This window comes from Cyprinodon variegatus, unplaced genomic scaffold (assembly GCF_000732505.1).
Source record: "Cyprinodon variegatus isolate N-32 unplaced genomic scaffold, C_variegatus-1.0 Scaffold537, whole genome shotgun sequence".
NCBI classification, from domain to species: Eukaryota; Metazoa; Chordata; class Actinopteri; order Cyprinodontiformes; family Cyprinodontidae; genus Cyprinodon; species Cyprinodon variegatus.
Window position 1 is genome coordinate 267,411 of NW_015150990.1, and position 26,772 is coordinate 294,182.

The 26,772-nt window shown below is 38.2% G+C and overlaps 1 protein-coding gene and 1 long non-coding RNA gene across 10 annotated transcripts in view; one reads left to right on the top strand and one right to left on the bottom strand.

Moving 5' to 3' along the window:
• LOC107095321 overlaps positions 1-926 on the bottom strand; it is a 1,968-nt gene extending 1,042 nt beyond the window's left edge. The window contains exons 1-2 of the long non-coding RNA XR_001481735.1: positions 804-926; positions 670-731 (exon numbers count right to left, since the gene is read on the bottom strand). This is a non-coding gene — a long non-coding RNA (uncharacterized LOC107095321). The remainder of the gene's footprint in view (positions 1-669; positions 732-803) is intronic.
• Positions 1-26,772, top strand: part of LOC107095319 (forkhead box protein P2-like) — a 117,653-nt gene that overhangs the window by 40,631 nt on the left and 50,250 nt on the right. For 3 of the 9 annotated variants that reach the window (XM_015391353.1, XM_015391357.1, XM_015391354.1), the window contains exon 4: positions 9,938-10,124. The exons of 1 other annotated variant lie outside the window; for it this stretch is intronic. In XM_015391353.1, the coding sequence (XP_015246839.1) occupies positions 9,948-10,124 (177 nt within the window). In that variant the 5' untranslated portion in view covers positions 9,938-9,947. Of the gene's footprint in view, positions 1-15; positions 392-1,573; positions 1,705-9,937; positions 10,125-26,772 lie in introns of those variants that run through there. 5 more of the 9 variants (XM_015391355.1, XM_015391360.1, XM_015391356.1 and 2 more) reach the window with 5 other exon arrangements.

The window sequence follows — 26,772 nt, forward strand, 5'->3', positions numbered from 1 at the left end:
CCCCCTACCCCCCCGATCAAGCCACTGGTTTTTGTGTACTATTGGTCCTCAGGCGTCAAAACAATCCAGCGGGGCTGCCTGACTTGTTTTAATTAGGCAGCGCTGAAACGGCAACTGTCTCTCAGACGTGACCAGGCAGAGGTGCTCTCCCCGCGCACTACTGTAAATACGGCCGTAAATACTTCTCTGGTGATGTCTTTGACAGTAAGCGCCAGCTAGCTGCCCTCTCTACATTTTTTTCCTCTCTTTTTCACTACTTTTCATTCTGTTTACTGCGACTGTCTCTTCATTTTTTTTTTTTTTTGACACAGTAATGCCATCAGGTTTCTAAGAATACTTCTTCAAATGCTTCTTACTGAGGAGAGTGGATTTCTCACTGGTTGTTTAAAAGGTAGGTCGTTTTTGTCTTATGTGACTCTTTTTTTGGCATGTACTCATAGTGCTTTGTGACAGCGAGCAGGTTGGAAATGCACAGATGTGATGTTGCTAATTGTTTTAAAGTGCTCTTTACTCTCTGCTAGAGCTCAGTGTAGGACGCGGACTGACGCTCAGCCTTTCACTAATCCTTTTCAGACTCTTTACACACACACACACACTTTGACCTATGCACAATCAGGACTGAAAAGAAAAGCTCCGAATGAGCCCCAGAATAGAGGCAGACACACATACCTTTGCGGCGATTGCACCTCTCTTAGCAGCGTCCCTCCAGCCCTGCTTCTGTCTCCGTCCCCCTGTTTCAAGAGCCAGTCCACATATTCAAGCGAGATAAAGAAACACCTTTTTTTTTTCTTTTTTTTTTTTACTTTAGTAAGGCAGATGGGTGATCGGAACAGCGAGACCTTGCAGGCACAGAGCCGGCAAGCATCCTCCGACGAGTCACAGCAGCCCACATGTGAAGCTCTGCTCATACACTCTCTCTCGCGCGCACACACACATACAGGACCCACCCACATTCAGAGAGCACCTGGAAGTCCGCTCATTCACTCTTATACTGATTTTTTTTAAAACCTTTTTTCTTCTTAATTTAAATAAAAAAAAAAGTTTAAATAAATGTTAAGGTTGTTCAAATAATTCCAAAAAAAAAATATATATATATATATATATATTTTTAAAGGGGAAATTGAAGTTGTCCTATAAATGTAAAAGTTCATCAGTGGCTTGTTGGAGAAATTGTCTAAATATATTCAGTGTGTAAAGAAAGATCCTCTGCCTTCCCCCTCACGTTCTATTCCCCCTCTCCAAACTGGAGCCTCTTCTTTTGGGGCCTGCATGTCTGACCTGTTCTGGGGCCCCCCGTCTGAAATCGCCCCACTGACAACTGGAAATGATAGAATAATTGTCACGAAAGTCTTTCTTTCTGTTTTAATAGGACAAGGGTGATTTAAGTATGCATGAATGGCACAGTGGCAGTGAGATGGCAAGAGGAGGGGAGAGAGAGCGAGGGAGCAAGAGGTGGGGGGTACAACTAGGGCGGGGAGGTGGTGCAGGTGGTGGTGTTGGTGGTGGTGGTGTGGGGGGGGGAGGCGGCTTGTTTATGATGCTATCCCCCATAAACACGGCTGAAGTGATGACACAGATAGTGTTGCCTCTTCACACGGTGACACCAGTCGAGTTGCGGGCGTCGCTGCGAGACACCCTCGCCGCCGGTGGCAGAGGCGAGTTCTCTGTTGTCCGGTCAAGATCTCTGACACTCCTCAACTTCAGGTAAAAAAAAAAAAAAAGAGAGAGAGAGAGTGAGAGAGAGGGGAAAAAGATAAGGTCATACACACTCCACTTTGTCCATCCCTTCATCAATCCATCCATCTATCCTTCTGGTCATCCACCCATCAATCTTCTGTCATCCGTAGTCGACTCCAGGCTCTTGACTGTATTTAATGGCTGTGTTTTATTGCCGGGCTGCCTTCCCCCACGTTGGTCGTCCCAGTGTGGAGCGGTTCAACCTCCGTCTGCGGGCTCTGTTAATCTGCTGCTTAATTAGTGCTGATGAATTGCTGTAGTGTGTGCGTCCGCGTGCGCACAAGTGCGTGCACTAATGTGGCTGTGTGATTGCATGAATGTGACTTTTCTTTCTGCACTCGTATTAAATCAGGTGTTGCTATTTCCAGCGTAAGATAACCACTTAAAAAAAAAAAGAAATGTTTTTGAATTAGATTAAATTATCAGTGTTTTTAAAGGGCTGAAAAATTGACTTGTTTGTTTTTGGTGGACAGAGACAAATAAAAAAACAAACTCTTAGAAACAGCTGTTTAGTTTAAAAAAAAGGCAAGAGGTCACCAGACTGTTCATTGTCGGAGCGCTAATTATCTTTATCAAAGGTGAGCGGGATCATTTGTTTACTTAAATATTGATGAGTATGAGCCAGGCTCAGTATTGGGCTATTGTGGGCATATTATTAACATTTCATAGGGCTTTGTGCAGGAATGCGAAAGGGACTCTTCTTCATAATTTAATACCCTAATGCATAATGAGCTATGTGATTAGCTCACACGGAGAATTGGCCAAACTCCATTCTGAAGGCAGATCATTTACATTGTTCTCTAGAGTCTAGCTTATAATAGGTTATTTAGCACAATAAAATTAAATGCTACAATTTTGAATTTTGACTCAGAAATCCCACTAGCAGTATTCATGAAATTCATGAAACTCTCCTTTTTTCCTCCTTTTTTTTTTAAACAACAGAATTTTAAGTTTGTTTAACTAAAGCACATGTTTACCTCCGTGTTTTATTTAGAATGCTTGTTGGCCAATTAACACCATTCATTAGTCGTGCGGCTTTATTTGTTTTGAAAGTTTAACCAATCACTTTGTTATGCTAATTGTGATGTAATTTAATTTGAGTTCCCCCCGTAATGATGATGCCGCTATTATCCACATAAATGATGCAGTTAAGCAGCACGGCCTCATTTGCATGTGCTTGAAGGGAGGGAGGCTGGAAAAGGAGCCGTATCACTCCGCTTTAATTTTCCACCTCTGTTCACACTTGCCCTATGGGTCTTCCTGTCCTGTCGCTCGGCCATTGATGATCAGCACTTTTATCAGAAATTTTTTTCTTGATTACAAAGCGGGCTTTCATTTGCCCGCAAAAGGATTTCTGGAGCAACGTTTTTACAAGAATCAAATAATTAAGACGTGGTTTGATTAAAAAATGCAAATGGCCTTTTTAATCAGTGAAATGTAAAACATTGACCTCGCACACCTGTTCACTGATCCAACATTTTTACTGCTTTATTTCAGTGTAATATTTCCATGTAAAGGTTTCATTGCGGGGACAATTTTTAATCATTGATTTTACCTATTTACAATTTTGGATTACAAAAAAAATTTTTCTTATAAATTTTGTGAAAAGCAGGTGTTTAGTGTAACCCTGGCAATAAAAAAAAAAAAACCTAGATAAATTCACCTTTAATGTGAAATCTGCAACTTATCGGAGGTTAAGGAGTGCTCATCTGTTTTCAGTTTCTAAAGGAAAGATTATTCAATTTTTTTCTCCTGAATAAACCCCCCGTCCTGCTTTTTATGTTTCTAATTGGTTACATAAATCTTGTCTGGTATGAATGAGGAATGTTGCGGTGTTGTCAGGCGCAATCTTCACCCTTATTTACCAATTCATTAAGATCTATCGATGCAGGACTGCTGAGAGGGAATGACAACATAAATCAGAGCCGGAGACATAATAGCCCTAATCAACCAGAAATAACTGGAAACGTCACAATGAGCTATGTCTCTGTAGCTGGAGCCGTCCCCTGGATCTGCCCCGCTGTGGAAAAAGGGGACCGGAGAGTCAAGGCGATCCAGCTGTCATTACCTTCTCTGATTTTTCTCTGCTCTTCTCAGAAGGGAATTTGTCCACACACTTCGTTTTGTTATCCGGGTCTTGTTCCGCGTCAAAGCAGCTCAGTTGTGATCATTCAGAGAATAAAAAAAATAAAAAAACGTCTTTTCTGAGAGGAATACTTCAACTCAGAAAAGGTCTATAAATACAGTTATGTCGGAAGTGCTGCACATTCACAAGTGCAACCTCCTCTACTCCTGATAAAGATGATTGGATGAGACAATGAGGCCTCTCCTCTTTATAGGTCAATTAGCCCTGATTAGGTGGGTTGAGTTAATTAACAGAATTGGCAAATATGCAAATGAGAGCCGACGGATCGGCCTTCGTCACAGTCTTGCTCAGCCATCTCCTGCCTCAGCAGAACGTGGTGTCTGACGGGGAACATGTAAATGATATGGGACGAGCCTAAATGTAAGAAAAAAACTCATCTCTCTCCTCCTCTTTTTCTTTTTCTGTCAGCTGGGGCTCTGCTCTATGCCATTGTTGCTACACCCCAACTCCATATAACATATATTTTCCCTTCCTTTTTATATCTAACATGCACCATTTAGACTTTTCCTGGCTGCTACCGATTTCTGCCTTTCACTGAGGTCAGACGAGTCAATTCCGATTTTGACAGATTTTTTTTTTTGTTACATCTGCGACACATCAAAGGAGGAAAAAAAAAACTGCTCCTGCTTTTTAATCGCGTTAGTACTTTAGCGTACAATGAAATGAAAAAACTGCATTTTTTTCCCCCCACATATGCGTCAAAGCATGTCTCTTACATTTATTCATTGTTTCGTTCAACTAAAAGCTTTCGCCACAGAGCTCACACTGTAGACTGATACATTCAGTTGAAATATTGGACTCTTCTTAACTGTGATGGTTTAAATGCTTGATTTGGTGAAAAGAAATGTTAATTTTTCTGTGTTTGACCACCAGCAAGCGCCGATCAAGGCTACACAGAAAACCAGATATTGTTTTTAACTGGTAAAATGTTAGCCTTTCTGCCTTTTTTTATAAATAAAAGCAAATATGTCCTGCTTCTTTTCATAAAAACTAATGCTGTAGCTTTGAAATGCAAGATTATCTTTATTTACCGCATTAAACGATGTTCTTATCCTTCACCTTTTTTCTTAATAAACCTATTTCAGCGATATTTATTGAACATTAAATTTTCTCTCCAACAGTATCATGCATATGATCCATCAGCTCCTCTTACATTTGATCATAAAGACACATTGTGAAGCCCGTACATTTGAAACCACACTTTATACACTTTCCTCCATTTCTCTTTGTCACTTTTTCCCCCCTCTCTGTTCTCTTGGAACGCCGACTCCGACTCATCCCCGCACATCCATTCAGAGACTCGTGCACACTGTGGCAAATAGTCCGCCTTTTATCTTATTCTGTCTCATCTCCTTATTGTAAATAGAAGAGAATTAAGTTCTGAACATTCTCCACTGAATGTCTCCTATCACAGAACTACGATTTATTGTCAGGGCTCAAATGAAGAATTGAAATATGACTGTGGTTTTTTCTCAATGCAGGGCTCATTGGACAGGAGATAACCACATTTGATTCTGTTGCTTTGAATAATGTTAATCCGGCATAAAAAAAAAAAAAAAAGGCAAAGTCCATTATTCATATTCATCGCTTTTCATTTGGCCCTCACTCCAGATTTTGTAAATATGATTTCTTCAGCTCCTTTCTTTCTCCCCCCCACCCTCTAAAGTAATCTTTATTCACCAGTGAAGCACTTTTGAAATTCCTGTATCTGTGAGCAGAAACCATTACCGTACACAGGTTTATAAGAAGTAGTCATTAATGCTTCTTTATGGTGGTCCTTTAGTGCCAAAAAGGAAGCTTTTAATTCTAAGGTGCAGCAGGCTGTCTTTCCCTTACTTAATCTGAGGGAATTGTGTTTTTCCATTTTAATTCTACATTCTAAACATCTAGGAATTGTATTTGTATTTTGTGGAATGCTGCAAAAATAAAAGAATAACTGAAACAAACAGTGACAATCAAAATTTAAGTAAATTTCTTGAAGTTTCAGGCTGTTCTGGATTTCTCTCTTCAACTCTTTTTTGTCAGTGCATGTATGGCATTTTGATTTATTAAGCAATCTCAAGTATTAAATATGTGAGCTCTTGCCCTTGCAGAGCTACTTCTTTATTTTGCATGCACAGTAACTTATGGCAATGATGAATTAATTTCACTCAAGCAAAGAATCTGTGATTATTTTAAATGGTAACCATATCTTGGCTTGATCAGAGAGCTGTGGGGAGTCATCAGAGTGTGAAATGTAATTTCTATTATTATTTTTTCTTTTCTTATTGTTTTGATCTCTTCAATCCCAAAAGAATTCCCGGCAGCCACCTGAAACGTGAACCGATAACGAACACACGTCTGGGATCACGGGTTTACAGGTCACTTTTTTTTTTTCCTTTTCTTTTTTCTTTTCATCCTCGGTACAAAAAAAATATTTTTGGCAACTCATGCATATGAAATAAGGAAATGGAGAATGTCGTTACGCCGAAAAATATGGATGTCTCGGAGATGAAACCGGTGTCAGGGCAGCAGTGTGTTAACACAGGATCACGGTAAATTCCTCAGTGTTCTCGGAGCAGACAGCTGCGCTCTCTAGCTAGATGGATGGTCAGTGTCACGGTGTGTGTTTACGGCACATGATAGAGCAGGAGACAGGCCAGGTAATGAGGCTACATTAAGGGCTTTTAGAGCTTGCAAACAAAGATGGAGGGCTGCTTCTTTTACCCTTTAATGATAGGTTGGTGTGGGAGTAAAGGTTCAATTTTCCTTAAACCTTTGTTGTGTCACTTGTTGGAAAACAGCAGAAATTCTCCCACTTCTTCCAACATTTTAGGATCGAGCTGATAAGCCTAGATACATGGACAAAAAAATGCAATACACCTCATCAGGAAGCACTTCATGGATCCCTGATATTTAACATAAACAAATTGAAAGGCAACACCTACATTTATGTAGATCATTCATAATATAATGTTATTACCATTTTATACACTTAACATTTGTCTGTGGTAATTGTAGTTGCATCAAAGCCTTTATCATACTACTTTAATGCAATTTAATTGCAATTTTACTGCAAGAAGAAAACTTTTTGTTCATAGAAATTTTACTTGCTTAAAGTCTGTGCATAACAGCATTATTCTGTGTTTTTGTGTGTGAAAGATTTGACAGTTGCAAAAATAGAAAATCAAGAATAACAAGTTTTACCCACTTAAACGAAGCATATTCCTATCTTAAAACTTTTTTAAAATGGAAATGAAAAAGTGTATCAGAGTACAAATGCAATAAGTTTATATGTTTTGGAAAATCTTTATTAATAAAAAAAAAATATTTACATCTATTATATAAAGAAAAAATTGTGTATTCTGATTTCTTATCAGTTGATTGGTGCGTCTTTAGTGACACCATCTGCTTCCCATCCCACTACCTTTGTGTCACCATCTCTATATTCTCCTCTCCATTAGAGATACAGCTAAAGCATCACCAGTGTGTTCCCAGGTAATATCAGCCTTCCTCTCAGCATCTGATCATGATAATAACTGGTCTAGGCTCTTGCTTATTGGAAGATTATGGTTTCAGATGAAATGGCATGAAAAAACAGTTGTGATGAAATGCAGGACCCTGGAAAACACTGTGGTTTTTTCCAATCCAGTGGTTTAAGAGCAGTTTGTGCCCTGGTCAGTTCCAGTACCCCATCAGATGAAAACACAGATCTGTACTTCATGCAGTTACATCCTCAGGATTGTCACTATCTGCCTCTTGTGTGCATTGTGTGACAGTTTCATCACCCCCAGTCAGATCCCTGGCTCGGTTAGCCCTCGTCACTGCAGCCTGGCTGTGTTCCTAATTGACATTCTAATTGGCAGATTTGAATGCAGCCTTTAGATGGCTAATTAATTTATCTCACCGCTGTCATTAAGGTTAAAGCACCATCTGATCTCTGCGAATATGTTTTGCATATATCTGCATTATCATGAAGCTGCAGCTAGCCATAAAAGACAGATTTCATTTTGGATTGAGAAGATAAGATTGTAGATTTTTTTTTATAAAAAATGTAAATGATTATTCTTTTCTTTGACATTAACTTTTTCCTTTTTGAGTAAGCACATAATAAAAATCCCAGTACTGTTTTTTTTCTTCTTCTTGGTTTGCCTCTATTCAGATGATATTAAAAATCCTTATTTCCTTGTCTCATATATCTTGCAAGTTTTCCGAACATTCCGTGTCGGCCTAAGAAAGAAAGCACAAAAAAAACGGAGAGATCCGAGCTCCATTAGAATGTTCATAAAATGGTAGTAAAGGCAATCAGACAGTCTTTCTCTGAATATTTTAAACATTGGGCATGTAAAATTTATGCCTAATTTGAATACTTATTAGCCGGCTGATCTCGGCTGCAGCCTTGAGTTTCTTATGCTGAGATTCATCACCGGATTGGATGTCACATTGTGCCAATCCAAACCCCCCCCATCCGCACCACCCTCCCCTCCACACCCCCTACCCTGCCACCACCTCCCTTATTTTCCTTCCCACTGTCTCTCTCTCTGTCACCCCCCTCGCTTCTACGCTCCCTCTCCTTCTTTTTCCTCCTCCTGTCTTTTCTGTTTCTGTCTTTTCTCACCGCGTCTTTCTCCATCAGCAGTAAGCGGCTCGGTGTTAAACAGGGGCCCTGTTTGTTCACAAGCACGCCTTGTCCTGGCCTCTTCCCTTATTTACTTGTGTCCTGGACAGCTGTCGCCCTGCTCTGTGTAATAGCTCAGCCCCTGTTTGTTCTCCCTCCGTAGATCCTGTTTATCCTGGCTGTGGACATCTTTTAGGGCCTGTCCTGTATCTGCCCCTTGTCAAACACACACACACACACACACACACACACACACACACACCCACACGCAAACACACAGAAGGACGTGTCCACACTTCTATTAAAACCGTATTTACAGGCCAGAAAATACACACAATGCGAAACCCCATTTAAAACTGTAATTACACATTTTCAAATATTAGTTTATAACATTAAAATATGCTCTGCATAGAGAGATCATAAAAGTGCATTATATTTTATTAAGCATCTGAGTCTCTCATATATTGCAAAACTGTCGAATATTAGTGAAGCTCCTTACAGCGTGTACTTAGTATTAAATGTTGGGAAGGATTATAAAACATTTATTACTAAAAAGACAGGCGGTTATATGCATAATTAATGTTATTTTTTAGCTCAGTTATTAGTAACCTACTTTCTAATTTCCCATGTAAAAGGTATTAGATTTAACTTTAAATGTTTTATTTTGTTTACAGTTTTATTTAGTTACAGCTACATACAATATAGTTATGTATTATTTCTTTAACTATAGGGATCAGGGCACAATTTTAGAATAAATTAGGGAAAAAAAAGCCAAAAAAAAATTGATTAAAGAACAAGAAAGAGGGGAAAAAAGGCGCCAATAAATGAAATATGAGCACTCCTCCTCTATGGAACCCTGCAAGGCAGATTTTATTTAGCCAGAGCAAGGATGACAAACCTATTATAGTGTTCATCACCAGCCCTGCACCATGTTATTTGGAGCTTCCTCTTTCTATTCCTGCCACTGTCAAATTTTAATTTAATATGATTAGCTTTCCATCATTAGTTTACTTCTTTTGAACCGACCAAAATGTGTGTTTGAAGCTACTTTTTTAAAGATGCCAATATAAAGCTTTAATTAAAACCAATAGTTTTTAATAACGTCATTACCTTAGCAACAATTCAATTAGGTGCTTTTTATTTGTAATTATTTTTACTAAATTTAAACATTTTTAATACAATTTTTCCCCGTTTCTAGAAAGGACCAGGACATGCATGTCTTTGTATTGCTTCATTTACACAATGAATGCATAATTGCTTCTCCTGCATCCCCCCGTACCCCTCCCTCTTCTTTAAATGCTTTAATTTGCAAAGGGGGACTGAGGGCTTGATAATGGACGCGTGCAAAGAAAAGAAAAGAGGAGGGAAAAAAAATCGGAGGGGGAAAAAAAAAAAGAAATGGGGGGTGGGAATTGTAACGAGAAGAGCCCTAACCGGTGCCTCTTAATCACTTCTAGGTTTTAAATCATGATGATGCAGGAGTCGGCCACAGAGACAATAAGCAACAGTTCAATGAGTCAAAATGGAATGAGCACCCTAAGCAGCAGCCAATTAGAGGCTGGCAGTAGAGATGGGAGATCAAGCGCTGGTGACACAAGCAGCGAAGTAAGCACAGTCGAGCTGCTGCATCTGCAACAACAGCAGGTAAGTTGTGTTTCTCCCCCCCGTCTCTTCTCTCGTCCCTCACTCCCACTCTGCTGTGCTCTCCCCCCTCTCTCCGCTCTGCTACTGCTCTCTCTGCTCAGGCGGCACCGGGGCGTTCTACGTATAGGCAGGAAACAAAACGACTGATTATATTGTTTGGTTTATTTTCTAGACTATGAGTGGCAGCAGTGTTTATATAATCAGCTGTTTGTTCAGTTGGTAAACTTTCTTATCAGTTTGTTGTCTTCCTTACATATTTGCTGGTAGTTGCTTGTAGATTTCTGTGATGTATACCTTTTATTTTGTGTACCCAGGAGCTAATGCACATTTAGAAGTTGTTTCAGGCCACGCATGTGATGGTCTGCAAAGTCTGTGTGTGTCTGTCTGAACAGTAGAGTGAGAAAGTGAAAGAATGTGAGCTGAGCAGTTGCACGGTCCAGTCTGGGCAGTGGGAAAGTGTACAATGGGTGTGTGTATGTCATGGCTGCACTATATCCACCAGAGGGCCTCCTAACTCGCCACATAAACATAATAAACACTTTAATGGGACCCTTAAAAAACAAATTTGCACACACTTATCTTCTAGAAAAAGACATTTACAAAAAATTTAACATTTATCCTTTTTTAAAACAGATTCCAAATATTAAAAAATCCATTTAGGTGTTGCTTTTCAAAGCTTTGTCTCGTTGTATACATCTTAGAAATGAAAACTTGTGGTGCTAATGAGCTGCAGGGGATGTGTGTGTGTGTTGGAGGTGGTGGTTGGGGGGCAGGAGTTGTGAAAGTCAGTCGCCAGCAGAGTAAAGGAGTCAAGTGTCTCTCGTGTCTTTTCACGGTGAATGATGGCTTTGACAGTTTGCCAAAAGAGCAATGGGAGATTAGGTCAGAGGGCCATGCTTTGGGTTGGATCGGGTTAGAGGGATAGGAGCGACGCCGCAGGTTTGTAATGATGCGTGCTGTCCTTTTGGCCTGATGAGAGTTTTCATGCAAGCGTATTTGTGTGTGAGTGTTTAGAGGCAGCTGAACCCCTGTGGTCAAATAAGCCAGTAGAGTACAATAGATGCCAATGTGTCTGGGTCCTCTTGATCCCTTCTCTGGTTATCCATCCATAGCAGAATGCCTTAAGATATTCTGGTGGTTGCATTATTGCCTCAGTCCCATCTACCACTCTACTACTTCAAGCTGTATTGAAAATCCTGCATAATTCTTTCCTTAAAGATATTTTATTTTTAATCTTTTGTTCTTTTTTTTTTTTTTTTAAAGAGAATGCACCCATTAGGCCTTTGCTGTCCAGTCTTGATGTCCTACTGTCTTCGAAGCCTTACTTGTTGATTCTGAACCTATTTAGATCGTTTTACTTGTACTAAAAACATAAAAATGTAAAAATAGGCTATGCAGGTAGTTTGGTTTTACAAATAACACATTTAGCCCCATTTATGCTTTAAATTAACTGATATAAAATTTTTATTTTCTCAAAAAATGCGCATAAAAGTAGATTTTGTTTGTTGTGTACCAGTGAAAATTTACATTTTTTTATTACCTTTTATCAAAATTCCAGACATTTCTCGATCTGATCTGCCAATTACCACTCATAGCCAATGATGAGATGATGGTTGATTGCTTAATGCATCTCAAAATATACTTACTTAAAACATATATTTTTTTAAGCTTTTTAGTTGTTTCACTTAAAAATTCGGTATAAGTAATTTGACATTGACATATTTGTCTAATGTTTAAGTGTGTCAGTGGGAATGTCTTAAGATCCTGAATTCCTCCCCTCAAAAATCTGATCTGACTGATTTTAAGCTTTATATTAAAAAGTTATATAATATGTTCCACTAAAGTTAGAAAAAGGCTGACAGATCTGTTTGTTACCAGCAAAAACTGGTTTCTGGTTTTATTTCAATCCATTTGCCAATTCCAGTTTTTTCCTTGGAATGGAATTTTGATTTTCCAGTTTTTGGCAGATCAAAGGCTCTAAACCAGATTTGTTTTTTTCTATTTATGAAATGCATCAAGAGCAGAAACTGTAGCCATTTTCTGTCGATAAATACTTGAACTAACAGAATATAACTTAAAGCCCTTTTTTGACATGACAGTGATTGTTAAGAACGGCATAATTTTATAATTTGATTTGCTTTTGAACTACGAACCCTTACATTTTTACATTATGTATCTTTGTGTATTTTTATAACCTGACAAAATCTGAGTTGGCAGGTCAAAGCTCAAATTGAAACTTAAAGAAAACTGGTTATTGCTAATGGTCAGAAAAAGCCAAATCAGTGCTTCTCTACTGTTTACATTGATTTATATTTCCCTGATCTTTATCTGACTTTTTACTACAGTCAAACCAAAATTGAGGAACTAATGTCTAGTCTATATAATTAGGGTTTGGACACATATAGTATGGATGAAACCAGCCATGATGGGTAAAATAAAAAGTAAAATAATTTGTCTGGACCAAATAATCACAAGTCGGTGACGATTAGGATAAAACTGGCTGACTTCCGTCCATGGGCAGTGGATTGGTGAATCACTTAGTGAAAAATATAAGGTCCTAAGATGAAAAGCTGTAAGAAAAGAATGGCATGAGCCTAACGTGTCTTGTTAAAACTTGGAGATGGACGTCTGGCTGTTGGATGGGGTTCGCGGGTGAATGGCAGTGCGTGCCTTGTAAAGGGGCCAGGCCAAGCTTTCTCTCAACCTGAAACAGACACATTGAAATGAGGAGTCCAGCTAACAGGTCTCAAGGGGCTTTTTTAAAACGTGGGCTCTGCACTGCAAAGTTAACACACACTTCCTTCACTATGCAACACTTTGTAGAGACACCATGTTTTAACAAAGGGGGGACATTTTTTCCTCAACAAATTATAATTCCTTTGGCTCAGAAATTGTATTTCACATAGGAAGGTATTCCTGACAGCTATCAGGATACATTTAATATAAGGGAAGTTACTTTCATGCTCATAATTGTAAACATACATGAAGAAATAATCATATCCTCTTTTGCTGTTAGCCTATGTTTTATATAAGGCTGTTGGGTTTAATTTTCCAGCCATATTTGGAATGACATTGAGTGGTCCAGTGGGTATCAGAGCTCCAGTCTCTCATCACACTGCTGGGGGATGATTAATAATAAGCACTGATGAATTCTCTACTGTCCCTATGGGTTCTGCCATTACCTAGCAGCTCTGAAATATCACCTGCAGCTATAATTAGAAAAGTGGCATCTTAAGGTCTCGTCACCTTAGATTCGGCCAAAGGCTTTTAGAACATAGAAGAAGTTCTACGCACTTTGTTTTTAATTCGAGTACAAAATAAAGTCTGCTCTATCAGCACTAGAAATACATTTTTTATGCGATCAAACATCATGTATATCTTCTTTCCATCTTTATTTTAATGCAGATTAACACCCCTACACTCTGTTATCTTCCTATCTCACTAATAACCGTCGTTACAATTAAATTTCCAGCTCCTAATTTTTTTTTCAGGGTTTCATCACCACGTCCCCAAGGTTGTCTAAATAGACCTAATTTGATTTGAGATCACAGATTAGATACCTACTGTATCTGATTGCGATTTGCCAGCCACAGATATGTATCAGAGCCAATGATGAATGTTACACTGCTGTAATTACTATGCAAAGCGATCACTCTAAAACCTTGTTGTTAGGGAAAAATGTGCTGAGCTCATCTTACCAATCAATTTGTCATTGGCTGTAATCAGTATTGTGTTTTAGTAATGCTGGTATGTATGTACATGCAAGAAATGCATTGATCTTTGGATCCATACCATAATGTCCCATAATGAGCCAGTTAGTTGATTACAGTGGTCTGTAAACTTAATCCTACCAGGGTTATCAGTGGGATTGATGAGCTAATGCTCAGGACGACTGCCCCCTCTAAATTGGCTCACTTCCATAGGAAGTATATTGATATTTGGAGCATGAGGAAGTCCCAGCTAATCTATTATTGTCATTTTAGTTGCTTTAGCCAAAGAGTTCCAGATCACTACAGGATAAGAATCTATCAATATAAGATTATTTTGTAAAAATTGACAAAATTAAGGTTCTTTTACAAAGAAATATTAAAAAATAATGGTGTCTACTGTGATTTCAGTTAAAACAGAAAAGCAACACATATTTCTATTAATGTTAACATGGAAAATTAGTTGTATAGTCTTGTGGTTGTTTTTTAAACGTTACTGCAAAGACTAGAGCAAAGATGTCGATTCAGTATTCTCTGAATCTGATAAAACTCTTCAAGTAAAATTGCAGTAAATCCAACAAAGAAAGTAACTCAAATTTTCTCTTCTGGTATTCTCAAAGAAGAAATTAACATTGTAATTTTTCCAAGTATGTAGTCAGGCAGGTTGAAATCAAGTCTAAAGTTGCTAAATAAAGTGAACGTTTTTGCATCAGATGGATTTGCCCAAAACACGGAAATGGAAAGTTATGGATCTAAAGTATGATTCTTTTAAGATTTAATCAAAACCGTACCATAAGCAGTAGCCTGTTGTTTATTATTTTAAAAAGAGCAATGCTCTCTACGCTGATACTCTACTCTGATATGCTGGTTAAATGAGGTAAACATAGTCTGAGTCCAATCTTTAGCCCTCAGGGCCAAAGTCCAAGTTAGTTGGCTCTAGGTTGAATGGTATCTGAGTAAGTGTAACAGGTTTATGTTAGTTCATTAATTCTTTGGATGATGCGCTTGAGTTGTCAGTCTATTGAAGAGGCATACTTATCACAGCTTGGCATCTGTTGTGAAATGATGGTTGGTGCTCCTAGTTTATTTATTTATTTAAATGGCAAATGGATAAAGATGCACTAAGCTTTCTTCAGCCAGCTAACCTACAAAGCATACAGAAATGTTGGTCATGGGTAGGGCTGCTTTTACTGTGTACTTCTTTAAGCTGGAGAAATCTCCTTGACTTTTTACTAGCATCTCATTAAAAGAACTGCAAGCTATTACTTTTTTTACACTCTAACCCTTTGGTGTAACTTGATACTTCAAACCAGCTCATTCATACTACAGAGGCATGTTTGTTCTGTCAAGGTTTGTGGGATTTTATGATTTCAAAGATTTCTATATTATACATTGAAATAATATAAAAAACGTTGTGGTTTATACTTTCTGACTTACAATGTTTCCTTTGCTTGTTGGTCCAAACAAATATCTGTTTACTCTTGCAAAGAAATTTGAAAAATTCAGCTTGTGATATTGTCAGAGGAAAGAAACGTGTTGAAATTGATAAACTGGTTGAGTATTCATTTACGGCTTCTCCTGAGGCACATGATGCAGCAAAATGCAAACGACCCAACCCCATTTAAAAGACTCCAGCATTTTGACATAAATTACAATAGGTGCCATCTCACTTCTAGGCTTTACCCCTGTCGCTTACACGAGAGGTAGGCAGTGGTCCAACTTGAGACTGACAGCAATTAACCTGCCTTCCTTGCAGTTTAGCTGCAGGAAAAAAAGGAGGAGTGGGGGTGAAAAATCTGACAGCTGGTGATGGGTAGTATTTAGGGTTTAGGGGCAAATGAAATTCTCCCCAAAATGAAAGTCATTAGGGGGAAAGTTACCCCACAGACAAAGGACAAAATGACAGTGTGTGTTTGTGTGAAATCATCTCCCCCCTTTCAAAAACTTAACTTTGTTGTTCCAGATAGGTACATTCTAAATCCTTGACACCGACCATCACTTTCCACAAACAACCCTCAAGCATCTTTCACTGCCTGCCCTTCACCTGCCTCTCTGTCTGCCTCTTTGCACCATATTTGAGAAGGAACACACTCTCTTTCACACACACACAAACACACCTCTCAGATGCAAATCTGTGCTTTGCCCTTGAGCATAATTTAAAGGCCTAATCACCCAGACTGTCCCTTTGGATGGAGCAGAGGAAGGAGGGTGGGAGGATGGTGTCTCTCATTTGCACCCTTACACAAAGAAGCTCATTAGGTTTATCTTTCAGGCCTGAGATTGCCCCCACTCAACTGTGTAAATAAGACACCGGTCCCGGCCTGATGCATCAATCACCTCTCAGGACAGGAGAAAGACCTGGGCTGAAATATGAACGATTTCATAAAGGAAGCCTTTGTTAGCTATCATTGTCAGTGGCAAGATAAGGTTTTGCTGTAAAGGTAGGAGAAAGTGCGGGAGATGCAGGGGTACGGTATGTCTTTGTGAAACCATTTCCGCCTTCAGTGAAAAGACACCTCTTTTCTGGAAATCCTTGTGTGTGCCTTATTTACAATGAAAGCCATCCTTCTTTTTATTTCAAACCTGCCTATCAGCAGACAGTCCCAACAGAATAGTACATACAGGCCTGTGACATATAGGGCTGTAGTTCCCCTCCTTTGCGATGACACTAAAGATATAGGATGTGAATGACAGCGTAGCTACTGTTTGCTCACTCTTCCCCAGACAAAACACAGCATTATTCTATTATCTATCAAGACACCACCTCTTTCCTCTGCTCTCAGTCTGTCTCCCCATTTTTGAGGCCTCCTTCGTATTCTTCAGCTCTTCGAAACCTGAGCTGTCCATCTATGTTTAAGATACATTGCATCAGGCCTCCCGGAATTTACAGTGGCGCTCTCCCACTAACTCCATTTCAAGCAGCCGTCCCTTGAGAGCGCAGCGAAATGTCAAGCTGCAAGGCTTGAAAGAAAGACGAGGAGAAAAGGGACAGAGGAAGAGATGGAGGAAAGTGTGAAGATGAAGTTAAATCTGCTGGAAGTGAATTTCCATGGACATTTTGTTCTCCAACAGGTGGTAATGAGCAGTTTACCACCTGAAAGGTTTGAAAGATATTTCTTTTATATTTTGCCAAATTACAAAACAGTAACTCTATTATTCTAAAGTTGAAAGAAAGAAATACTTACATATACAACACTGACTTTTGCTTGTATTTATGGCAAGTTTTTGTTTGGCTTTTTTTTCTAAATAAGTCAAGGTTAGTAAGTTTAGATCGGCAGCATGTGTGATTGACAATTCTCAAGTTGGGTCACAGATTGCCACTTGGATTTATATCCAAGGCTTTTCTTTTAATCTCTTTCTATCCAGGATTGTCCTGTATTTAACTCTGATCATCTTTTAGATTGGCTACATGCTGCAGATGAAACTCCTTATGGTTTTTCAAGACTTACTATATTAGAGTGAGTTAATCTAACTATTGACAACTAACAAACTCTTACGTCAAAGAGCAAATTCTTGACAGAATATTATTGAGAGGTCCTGGCAAAGTCTTTTTGCCTCCTTGAATAGTTTTTTTCCCCGTTTTTCATGTTTGGTGCCAGCAGTCTTTTCAACTAAGGCTGGGCAATTAATTGCATTTGTAATTTGATTTTTAATCACACAATTTCTAACAGGAGTAAGACCCTAAACTTCTCCCTCCAGCCCTTTAGGTGGAGGTAAAATGCTTGAAGTGGGTTTGTCGTCACACAGAATGGTAGACAGCACAGCAGCTAGTGTGCAGATCCATGCATGCAAGTAGAAATCAATGCTTTTTAACAAAATGGTTATGGTGAAGTCCTGTAACAATGGACACTCGATGAGTGTGAGGTTGAAAATTCTATAAGCGTGGGATTAGTGCAAAGGAAAAAAAAAATCTCAATCGCAATTTTGGTTAAAAATAATCGCAATTCAGATTGTTTGCAAAGTCGTTGAGCCCTATTTTCAGCTCATGATAAAAGTACTATTCTCTACTGAAAAAACATCACCACCAGACTTTACCATAGAGAATGTTTGCTTAGGCTAACATGCAGTGTTAACAGTGATTCAATTTATTATTGGGGGGTGGGGGTGAGTTGAATGAGTTGTATTTGGAGATAAAATAGTTATAGGGCTGTATATATTTTTTAATAGTTTTCATTCTCCCTTTTGATTTGTTCCTTGAGTTTATGGAATTCTGATGTTGAGGTTTGATTTTTGGCGAGTTTCACTTTTCTTTCTCCCCTGCCTCCTTTTGTCCTATGTAGTGCACAGGCCAAGTGATAAATGTCCTGGCCAGGGTTAACCACCTCTGTGTAAATAAGAGGCATTCATTGAGTTGCACACACTGTGGCCAATAATCTTGCTGTTTTTCAGCTAACCTGGTGCAGGCCAGGATCAATGGCCACTTCACAACTCATTTCCTTTCACGCCTCCCTAACTGCCCTAGTCCAGCCCAGGGAAATAAATGGCACTGGATCCATACGTCCACTCACAAAAGCGCAAACACATATATAGAGAGGTATACACACTCACACAAGTACATCTACACAAAGCCCATTCTCTTCAAAAGCTAAGCAATTGCCCCACTTTGATAATTTACTTGCAGACTGACTTGGTGTTGAATGGTGCCTCATCTTCTGCAGCTTCACCGCATAAAACAGGTATTTTGTCATTGTTTGTTGCCACTCCCCTGTCATCTGCTTAAACAGTCATTAATATAGCAGGGTGGAGTGTTACTGTCACACACAGGCTGGAAACATACATGTAAATGCCTCTGTTTTGGTCTAATATGGAGTTAACGGGATAAAAAAAAATGTTTTCCAATTCATAGAAGGTAACGCACTGCTGCATGCTCTCTCTATAAATGTTTCTTTTCCCTCCCCATCCGACAAGGCAAGTGGCTTACAGTCATTTGATAGGCCACGACACTGCTATCCATTTAACAGAGCTTAAAAATCCTACATATGCATATGCCAGGGTTTCTTAAGCTGACAACCAAAAGACAGGATTTTCTAGAAGGCAGCTTTGGAGTGTTGTGAATTTAACAAGCATGTCTAGTATTACAGTCCCTCTCTGCTTTGGTCATGAATAGTAACAAATCAGACTCTGAAACGCATGCTCGATGGTTTGTTGTGTGTACCCGCTTTGCCTCCTCTAACTAATATTGAAATGACTGCAAATCTGGTTAAGAAGATGACTACCAAGAGGAAGTGCCATCTTCTCACTAATACGCTCTGGATCTGCAAACAGATTCCAGGTATCTTTGCTATGTTGTTACCCTTGTTCCCACTCTCTGCTGCTCTGATAGCCCTCATCATTTACCCATTTTTGAACATATAAATGGTCTCTCTCAAGTTGTTTGTAGTCATAACAGCACCCCTCCTCGAGAAGAAACACTTTTTCAGACATTGCTGCCGCACACTGTATACATATGTAAGAGAGACTTTCTCACAGCCCTTCTACTCTTCACAGCTTTTCATACAAATGCAGTAAATAAGCCCAGGCCTCAGGGAATTGGAAGCCTCAAACAGAAAAACTGACTGACATGTCACTTAGTGCTGGCTTTGGCACTCTTCACTGCAGGCTTTGGAGATCAAGCCTCCAGGTCGGAATGCGTCGGGCAAGGTCTTCTCCTTACTGTATCATTTACATCGATATAATAGATTTTATTTGCTTTCCAACCTAAGCGAATACATCGAATAACTATATGCTTATATAATGTTTGGATAACTTACAATCAACTAAACATTTGTTTTGGGAGGTGGAGAGATTAAGACGTACCAGAGTGTGAGGTTAATGATGGAAGTGACACTTGGCATCCATTGCAGCAGAGATAGACAAGCCCACCCCTCTAATGCCTGTGTTCGCACTCAAACAGCCTGCCATTCCTCATCAAGACTTAACCACCGCTTATTTACCCACACGGGAGACTTAACTCGCTGAAATTGATCAGTGATAGCACTGGAAAGCTGCTTGTTCCCAACGTGAAAGAAAAAAAAAAGAGCGACACCCATGAGCATATGCAGAACATGCTTTTGTTGGCAAGGCGCAGCACTTCAAGCTTGAGCAGACACTAAGCTGATATTGGTTTCACGCTTGAGTCCGTGTAGTGCAACAATCTTTCAGTAGAAGCCCGGAGATTTGATTGTTTCTGCATATGCATTTATCAGAAGTTTACATGATAAATATACATTAGCCTGGTGGCTTGGCCATGCGTATTATTGTTTCTGAGATACCCTTCTTCAAGCATTTCTTTTCACCTGTTTGGACTTCATCATCCCATTCGGCACGAACCTGATAATCCTCATCTGCACAAAACTTTGAATGGATTCATAAGAATGTTTGGCATGTTAGTCTTTCACTGAATTTCTCAGCAAGCAGAGACATCTTTGTGAAGGGGCGCAAATTCTACAAAAATGCAAATTATTGAGGTTTTTTTTTAAGACTTAGAAGTTCTGCTATCTTTATATTTAATATAATACCAGTGTGCCTCTTAGTTTGGTCCATACTTCATTTGGTAATGCCTGTATCAAAGTGCTAAATTATTTGCCATTTATCATTCATGCAAATTTGAACCCTAGCTTTTATGTTTTCCTTTTCTTTTTTTTTTCAGCCATGGTAATTGTTCCGGTTCTTGCATGGAGTGCTATGAAGGGAATGATCATGCTTTTGGCACATTTATCAAAGCCTTAAAAAAAGAAAAAGGAAAGGGGAGGCCCTTTTTTCACATAGCCGGACTAAGTGTGCGACAGAGTGATAAATTTTCTTGTTAGGAGAAATTACATCCACTAACTTGAGCTACTTCAGCATGAAATTGAAAAAGAAGCATTTCTTGTGAATTTCCATCCTTGATTCAATGAAAGATGTAGATTAGCCTTAAAAAAAAATAGAAGAGCTGTGGGTACAAGAATGAAATGAAAGAAGTGATTCTGCTCACGCCGGCTTGTTCTGAGAAGCGTGATATAGGATGCTGCTGGAAAACTCTTTGTTTATGGAAGCAAGTTGTACTTAGGCTTGTTTTAGATGTAGAGAAAATGGTTTTAACATCTCTTTTTTTGCATGTGCATGTGTGCATGTTTTTTTACTTCTCTGTGTAGTTAATCCATATCTAAGCCATATGATATGGGCTTATTTGTATCACTGTATCACTCGCATCCCATCACAACGCATCACCAGGGACCAGGTTGGTCTGAAATGAATATGCAGAAAGATGATTCCAGAAGCTTTCTCTCATGAAGCCACAAAAGACAACATATTAAAATTATTTTTATTCACACGTTCTCTAAAAAAACATTGAGGCTTACAGAGCAGCTGGATTTCTTTATTTCATTATCTTGCACAAAGGTAGACTCTATAGTAGAATGATTTGTTAAAAGATATTTGATTAAATCAGCTTTTTATTAAGGGGTATCAGAGTAAATGGAGCTGATTACTAGAGACTTAGCAACAGGTTTGGGGCGACAGAGTTAGAGTATGAGGAAAGGGGCGTCCTACAAAACACTTGGATTTGATCAGTCAAATGAATTATTAATACTTTGAAAATACATATATATGTAGGGCTGCAACTAATGATTATTTTTCACATCAATTAATCTGTCAATAATTTTTTTAGATTAATTTATTAATAATCAGATAGCCAAAGGTTCCTTAAAGAAGATTTTTAAAGAAATTAAACCAGGTGAAACTAAAACCTTTCCAATTGAGGAGTTCTAGATAGAGCATATTGACAGATAAAAACATTTTTTATCTTAAAAGCAAAACGTTAATATTGTTTTTTTTACAATTTTGCCCTGTGAGCTAAAGTCATGTTTTAGAGTCTCTTAACGATTGATCAGTTACTAAATTAGTTGATTATTTCAGTAGTCACTTATTTATGATGAATCAGATTGTTTCAGCCCTAAACATATGCATTCATAAACTGAAGTTTATCTCTTCTTTGTGCACTTACAAACTTGTTTCATGAAACCCAGCTCAGTCAGGTGACGAAAATCGGGGGATAGGTTGATGACAGAGAAAGGTGACAACATCTGACTGATATATGCTGACTGTCAGTGAGGCAGGTAGATAACAGTATCTTCCTCTTGCTCACGTAAAGGTCAAACATGCATCCTTATAACTGGAATATTCACAAGAGAAGCAGCGCAAGGAATGGACTGAAGGGGAGCAGGGAAAAAAAAGGTGTTACATAATCAACATGATTTGAGAAAAAAGACGGGCAAAGAATCGGATCCATTTCAGTCTTTTATTGAGTTTATCCTTGAGCAGAGTAAGGCATTCATTGGGAGGAAGCTGGTGTCAAGATGAGAAACAAAGTAATCACACTGACCTGTTTAAACCAAAAGATATTTGAAAGTTCACCTGATTTGTTTCACTGGGAGAAAATAAACCATTTCATCTTTTAAAACAGAACTATCCTACAAAAAAATAACTTAGCTGCATCAGTGATGGAGGTGAGTTCACTTACAGCACAGGTCAGAGAGCTCTCTGTCTCATCGACCACTTAAAGAGGGTAACACTTAGACTCAACACTTAACCTGAGCACTGCAGGTTGAGCCAGACAGACACTCATACTATTGAACTGCAACAACAGCCCACACCCCCATAACCTTGAAAAAACCTAGTTCAAACCAAGAAACATTTTTTTGTTAAATGTAAAGCAACAATTATTCATACTGCTATAGTGCAGTAATAAAGGTAGACAAATGTTTTAAAAAAGTATAAATCATTTGTTTTGAGCAATAATATGAGCAGGAATTCAATGATGTGTTTAATGTGCTCACCTAGGAATTTGTATGGTCATTTATGTCAGAAAAAAAAAATAAGATTACCAGTAGCTGACATTTGACCAGACTCTCTGCTTTAGTATTCTGCACTCAGCTGCTTTAACGACAAGCCAGACTGGGCCAAATTTACAGTAAAATATGTATAATGTAGCTTTTATCTGAATAAAGCTGATGGCTGATGTTCCTTCAGTTGGCACGCAACTAGAGTAATTGTTTTTTTTTAACAGAAATCTTTTTAAACTATGCAGTTTCTGTTATTTATTGTAAGATAGGTAGAATCGTAGGAGCCTGTCTTCAGCCAATATATCAACAGGTGGGGAGTGTTACTATTGGGTCATACGGCTCACATTCATTGTACACCTGCATTCCTTGACCTATATTGTTTGATTTTCCTTTGGCAGTAAGAATATATTTTCTAAATTAATACAGCTAAATTAAGTCCTGAAAAGGCCTTACTTGACCTTCAATTTTCTTTTATTTAAATGTGTTTAAATATTGCATATTCTATTACCTATGTGTAAAAAATTTATTTTTCTAGTTTCTTTTTTTGTCTTTTCCTAAACTGTCTTCATTGTTATTGTCTTTTCTGGTTGATCAGTAATTTGCAATACTTTTTGTTAAACCCACATGAAAAGTTTATATGTTGCAGCATGTGACGATAAAGATGAAGCATAAAACACCTATCTTAGTGGAATGGTATAGTATATGCAGGTAAAAAAAAAAAAACAGCCTACAAGATTACATTTTTTAATCATACCTGCATACAAAAAAGGAATCTGGATAATTCCTGAAAACTTCTGGAGTAGTGGAGCATGGACAAGGGAAAGAACTGACTGAAATTTGGGACAATATGCAATTACTGCAGTTACAATATTTTTTGGATACATGCACATTTTTCATGTACTTCTCTTTCCATTGAATTTTTTTCTACCTGTTTCATGATCTCGCCATTCATCATTGTGTGCTTTACCATCTCAGGCACCAATAATGTATATAAATGAAAGTTTGGCATGATGACCACAAGAAGTTTTTCCGAGTTTATCCCTAAACACATTTTTAGCATGCAGTGTTAATACATGGCCTTCGGAGAATACCTGGATTTCTGCACCGTTGGCCTAAATCTATTGAATTGTGACTTTTTAATTAAGCCAGTTGGCTGGACTTCCTTTGATTTTAGGGTATCAGTGTAAATAAAGACTGTGGAACTTTTGCAGTGGCAGACTCATAGTTTGGGGGAAAAGGTGGTTCTACAAAGCATTGATTCATGAGAAAAGATTTTAACATTTTTAAACTATTATTTTTTTTGCATTCCATTAGAAATCCCAATTAAAAGTATTAACAAAAAGCAAAATAGATATGCTATTGGCTTTTTTACTGTATTGTTAAATTTTCTATATTGTCCAGCTCTCTTTGGAAATGTTGTTGCTCTTATACTAAATGGTAAAGAAATGTATATGCAATTTTCCATAATGAGGTCAATGATTGACGGCTAGGAATAATAGCAGTGTTTTCCCATGTTTTAGCTGCTGTAGTTTGCATAGAATCTCCATGACAATGACGGGAGGAAAGACAGCAAATCATGTGGTTATTACTGGCATGGTCTGTCAAGCATCACCGCAGACATGTACATACTGATGTGTATGCGACACTTCAGCTTTTAGATTTAAATACCAATCAGCCAAGTAAAGCTTATTGTTTTTCTTTGCGAGAGGGCGAAAAATAAGTTTCAAGTTGCACAATAGAGAGGGGGCCCCTCTGAGGCTTCCTCACCACCAGAACTTCTCTCTCTTTCTGAAGCTTTCTTCCTTGGGCAGAAGAGAGCAAATTCATCTCATCAGTCCTCCGGGGACGGTGTAGCTATGCAGCTCTGTTTACTGTGGTAGAAAGTTAATATAAATTTTCATCAGTGGGAGAAGTTTACACATACGATTTCTATTTGTCCTTCATTATTAGCACCTGAGTCTGGTGCTGGGTAGGCATAATTGTCTACAGACACAGGCCAAATAGATGCAAGGGAAAGGCAAATAAGCACACCCCAAAATAATTTGATGCTTGTGTGTTGCAATCCGTCACCCTAGGAATTCTTAATCTTGAGAATCAATAAACAAGAGGTGAGATAGGTGGGAGAGAGGGGGGAGGAGAAAGAAGAGGAGGGGGTGAAATGAATATTGTGATATGAGTGTCAGGAAAGTGAACAGAAAAGAAACAGATGAATTCAAAGTGATAGTTAGGAAAAGAGTTAGCTATCGATTTGCAAGTTGTTGTATTTTCCGTTTTAGCTACAAAGGGCTGTCTGTCCTTCAGAAGGTAAAAGTCTAACAAAGATATGACTGAGTTTATGCATATTGAGCAAGAGGGAGCTGATGTAGCTGAAAATATGAAGACAGAGGTAGCAGAGGAGGACACAGACGCCCATTGTTCTGCGGGATGTTTTTACCTCTGTCCTGAGGCCCAGGCAGATTCTCCACGGACTGTTGATTTATTGAGTCATACATTAAAATACTCATTACTCCTGCATGTTTTTCCAAATTCCCTCTTTCTACCAGGTTTATTCCTTATACTGTCCCCTGGAAAGCGTCCTTAAAGGAACCACTGGCATATTTCTTCAAAACATTGACATTTGTCTCCCATTTTTCATTTTGAAACAAACTAATTTTATGAAATCACGAGGGAGCACCAGAATTGTCCACAAACATAAACTTAAGTGAACCCCAAATACTTGGACTGCATTTTCTTTGTGAAGGTAAAATTATTCTTGAATGTTTAGCCTTCCTTGAATGCCATCAGCTACTCTGAGCTTCATATAAGATTAGAAATCATTGCACTCTCTGGAAAGGTACTTAAGGCCCCATCCTCTTGCCTCCACTAACTTAGCCTGTGGTTTTCATTAAAGTTTTGTGTGGGATATCTCCACCCAACAATCTTTTCCGCTTCACAAGCCAGCTTCTTCAATCCACTTATCCAAATTTCCTGATTTTACTCAAACATAAGAGGATAGGATGTAAATATTTTAGTATTGCGTGTTTAGATTCTACATTATGCTAGAAACCTTTGCCCGATCAACTTTCTCTGTGTTAAACAAAAATCAACGGTATCAAGGTGTTTTTTAAACAATTATTACATCATCATAAACACTTTCAAATATCTTGTCTAAGTGTTAAAGTGCTTTGAAAAGCAGACCAGAAAAAATGTACTACTCAACTTGTACAGTATGGCACATACTACCTACCTCCCCTACTTATTTCTGTAGACTCTGTTAGCTGCTGCAGGTTACACTCCAATAGAAATGAGCTAAATAAGGCTGTTTGGAAAATTATTCTGATAGAGATAAAACCAAACAAAGCAGAGGTTTAAAAAACAAGAGAAACACTTAGCAGCACTCTTACTGATCTAAAATTTTAGGTCAATAAGAGTGACCTAAACATTGAATCAATTAACCAGATGATATCCAGCTTATTTAGATTTTATTCTTATTTTTTATACTTTTGGAGCAAGCTGATCAATAGGAATAATATTATGCACGAAAAGAAAGATGATGTGAAATTTTTGGTGAATGTAAAATACTTTTATCTCAATCTAAATAACTAGTAACAAATGTTCTTTTTAGTATTTTTTGTGGAAAAACCATAAAGAAATCTTTATTTCAGCACTCATAGAAAAAAATTGTCATAAAAGTTTTTCTTTATAATTTTGCTGTAAATATAATGATGCTATAGATTTACTGATGTTTATCATTCATTAATATTATCCACTTGATCCCTTATTTTTCAGTAAACAGAATATTAACGCAATTCTCTGCCTCCCCCATCTAATATTGTTTGATGATAGTTAATGTTTTACTAGCTTCTACAGCACAAAAAAATTAGGCTTATAGGAAATATGTTGGGTTGCAAAAAAAAAACAAAAACAGATTTCATGTTGCAGCAACCAAAGGAGTTACTTTGGTAACGCTGGTTTAATGCCAGAGTTGGCCAGGTACAACCTGTGGGTTTTCCTTTAACCACAAAAAAAGCAGGTTATAGAAACCGCAAAATCAACTGGATAAAAAAATCTATGTTTGTAAATAGATTTTTGTTTTAATTTTATAATGTAAAATCAGTAAAAACAGGTTCATGCCATATTCTTTGTTATATATTTTTTTTC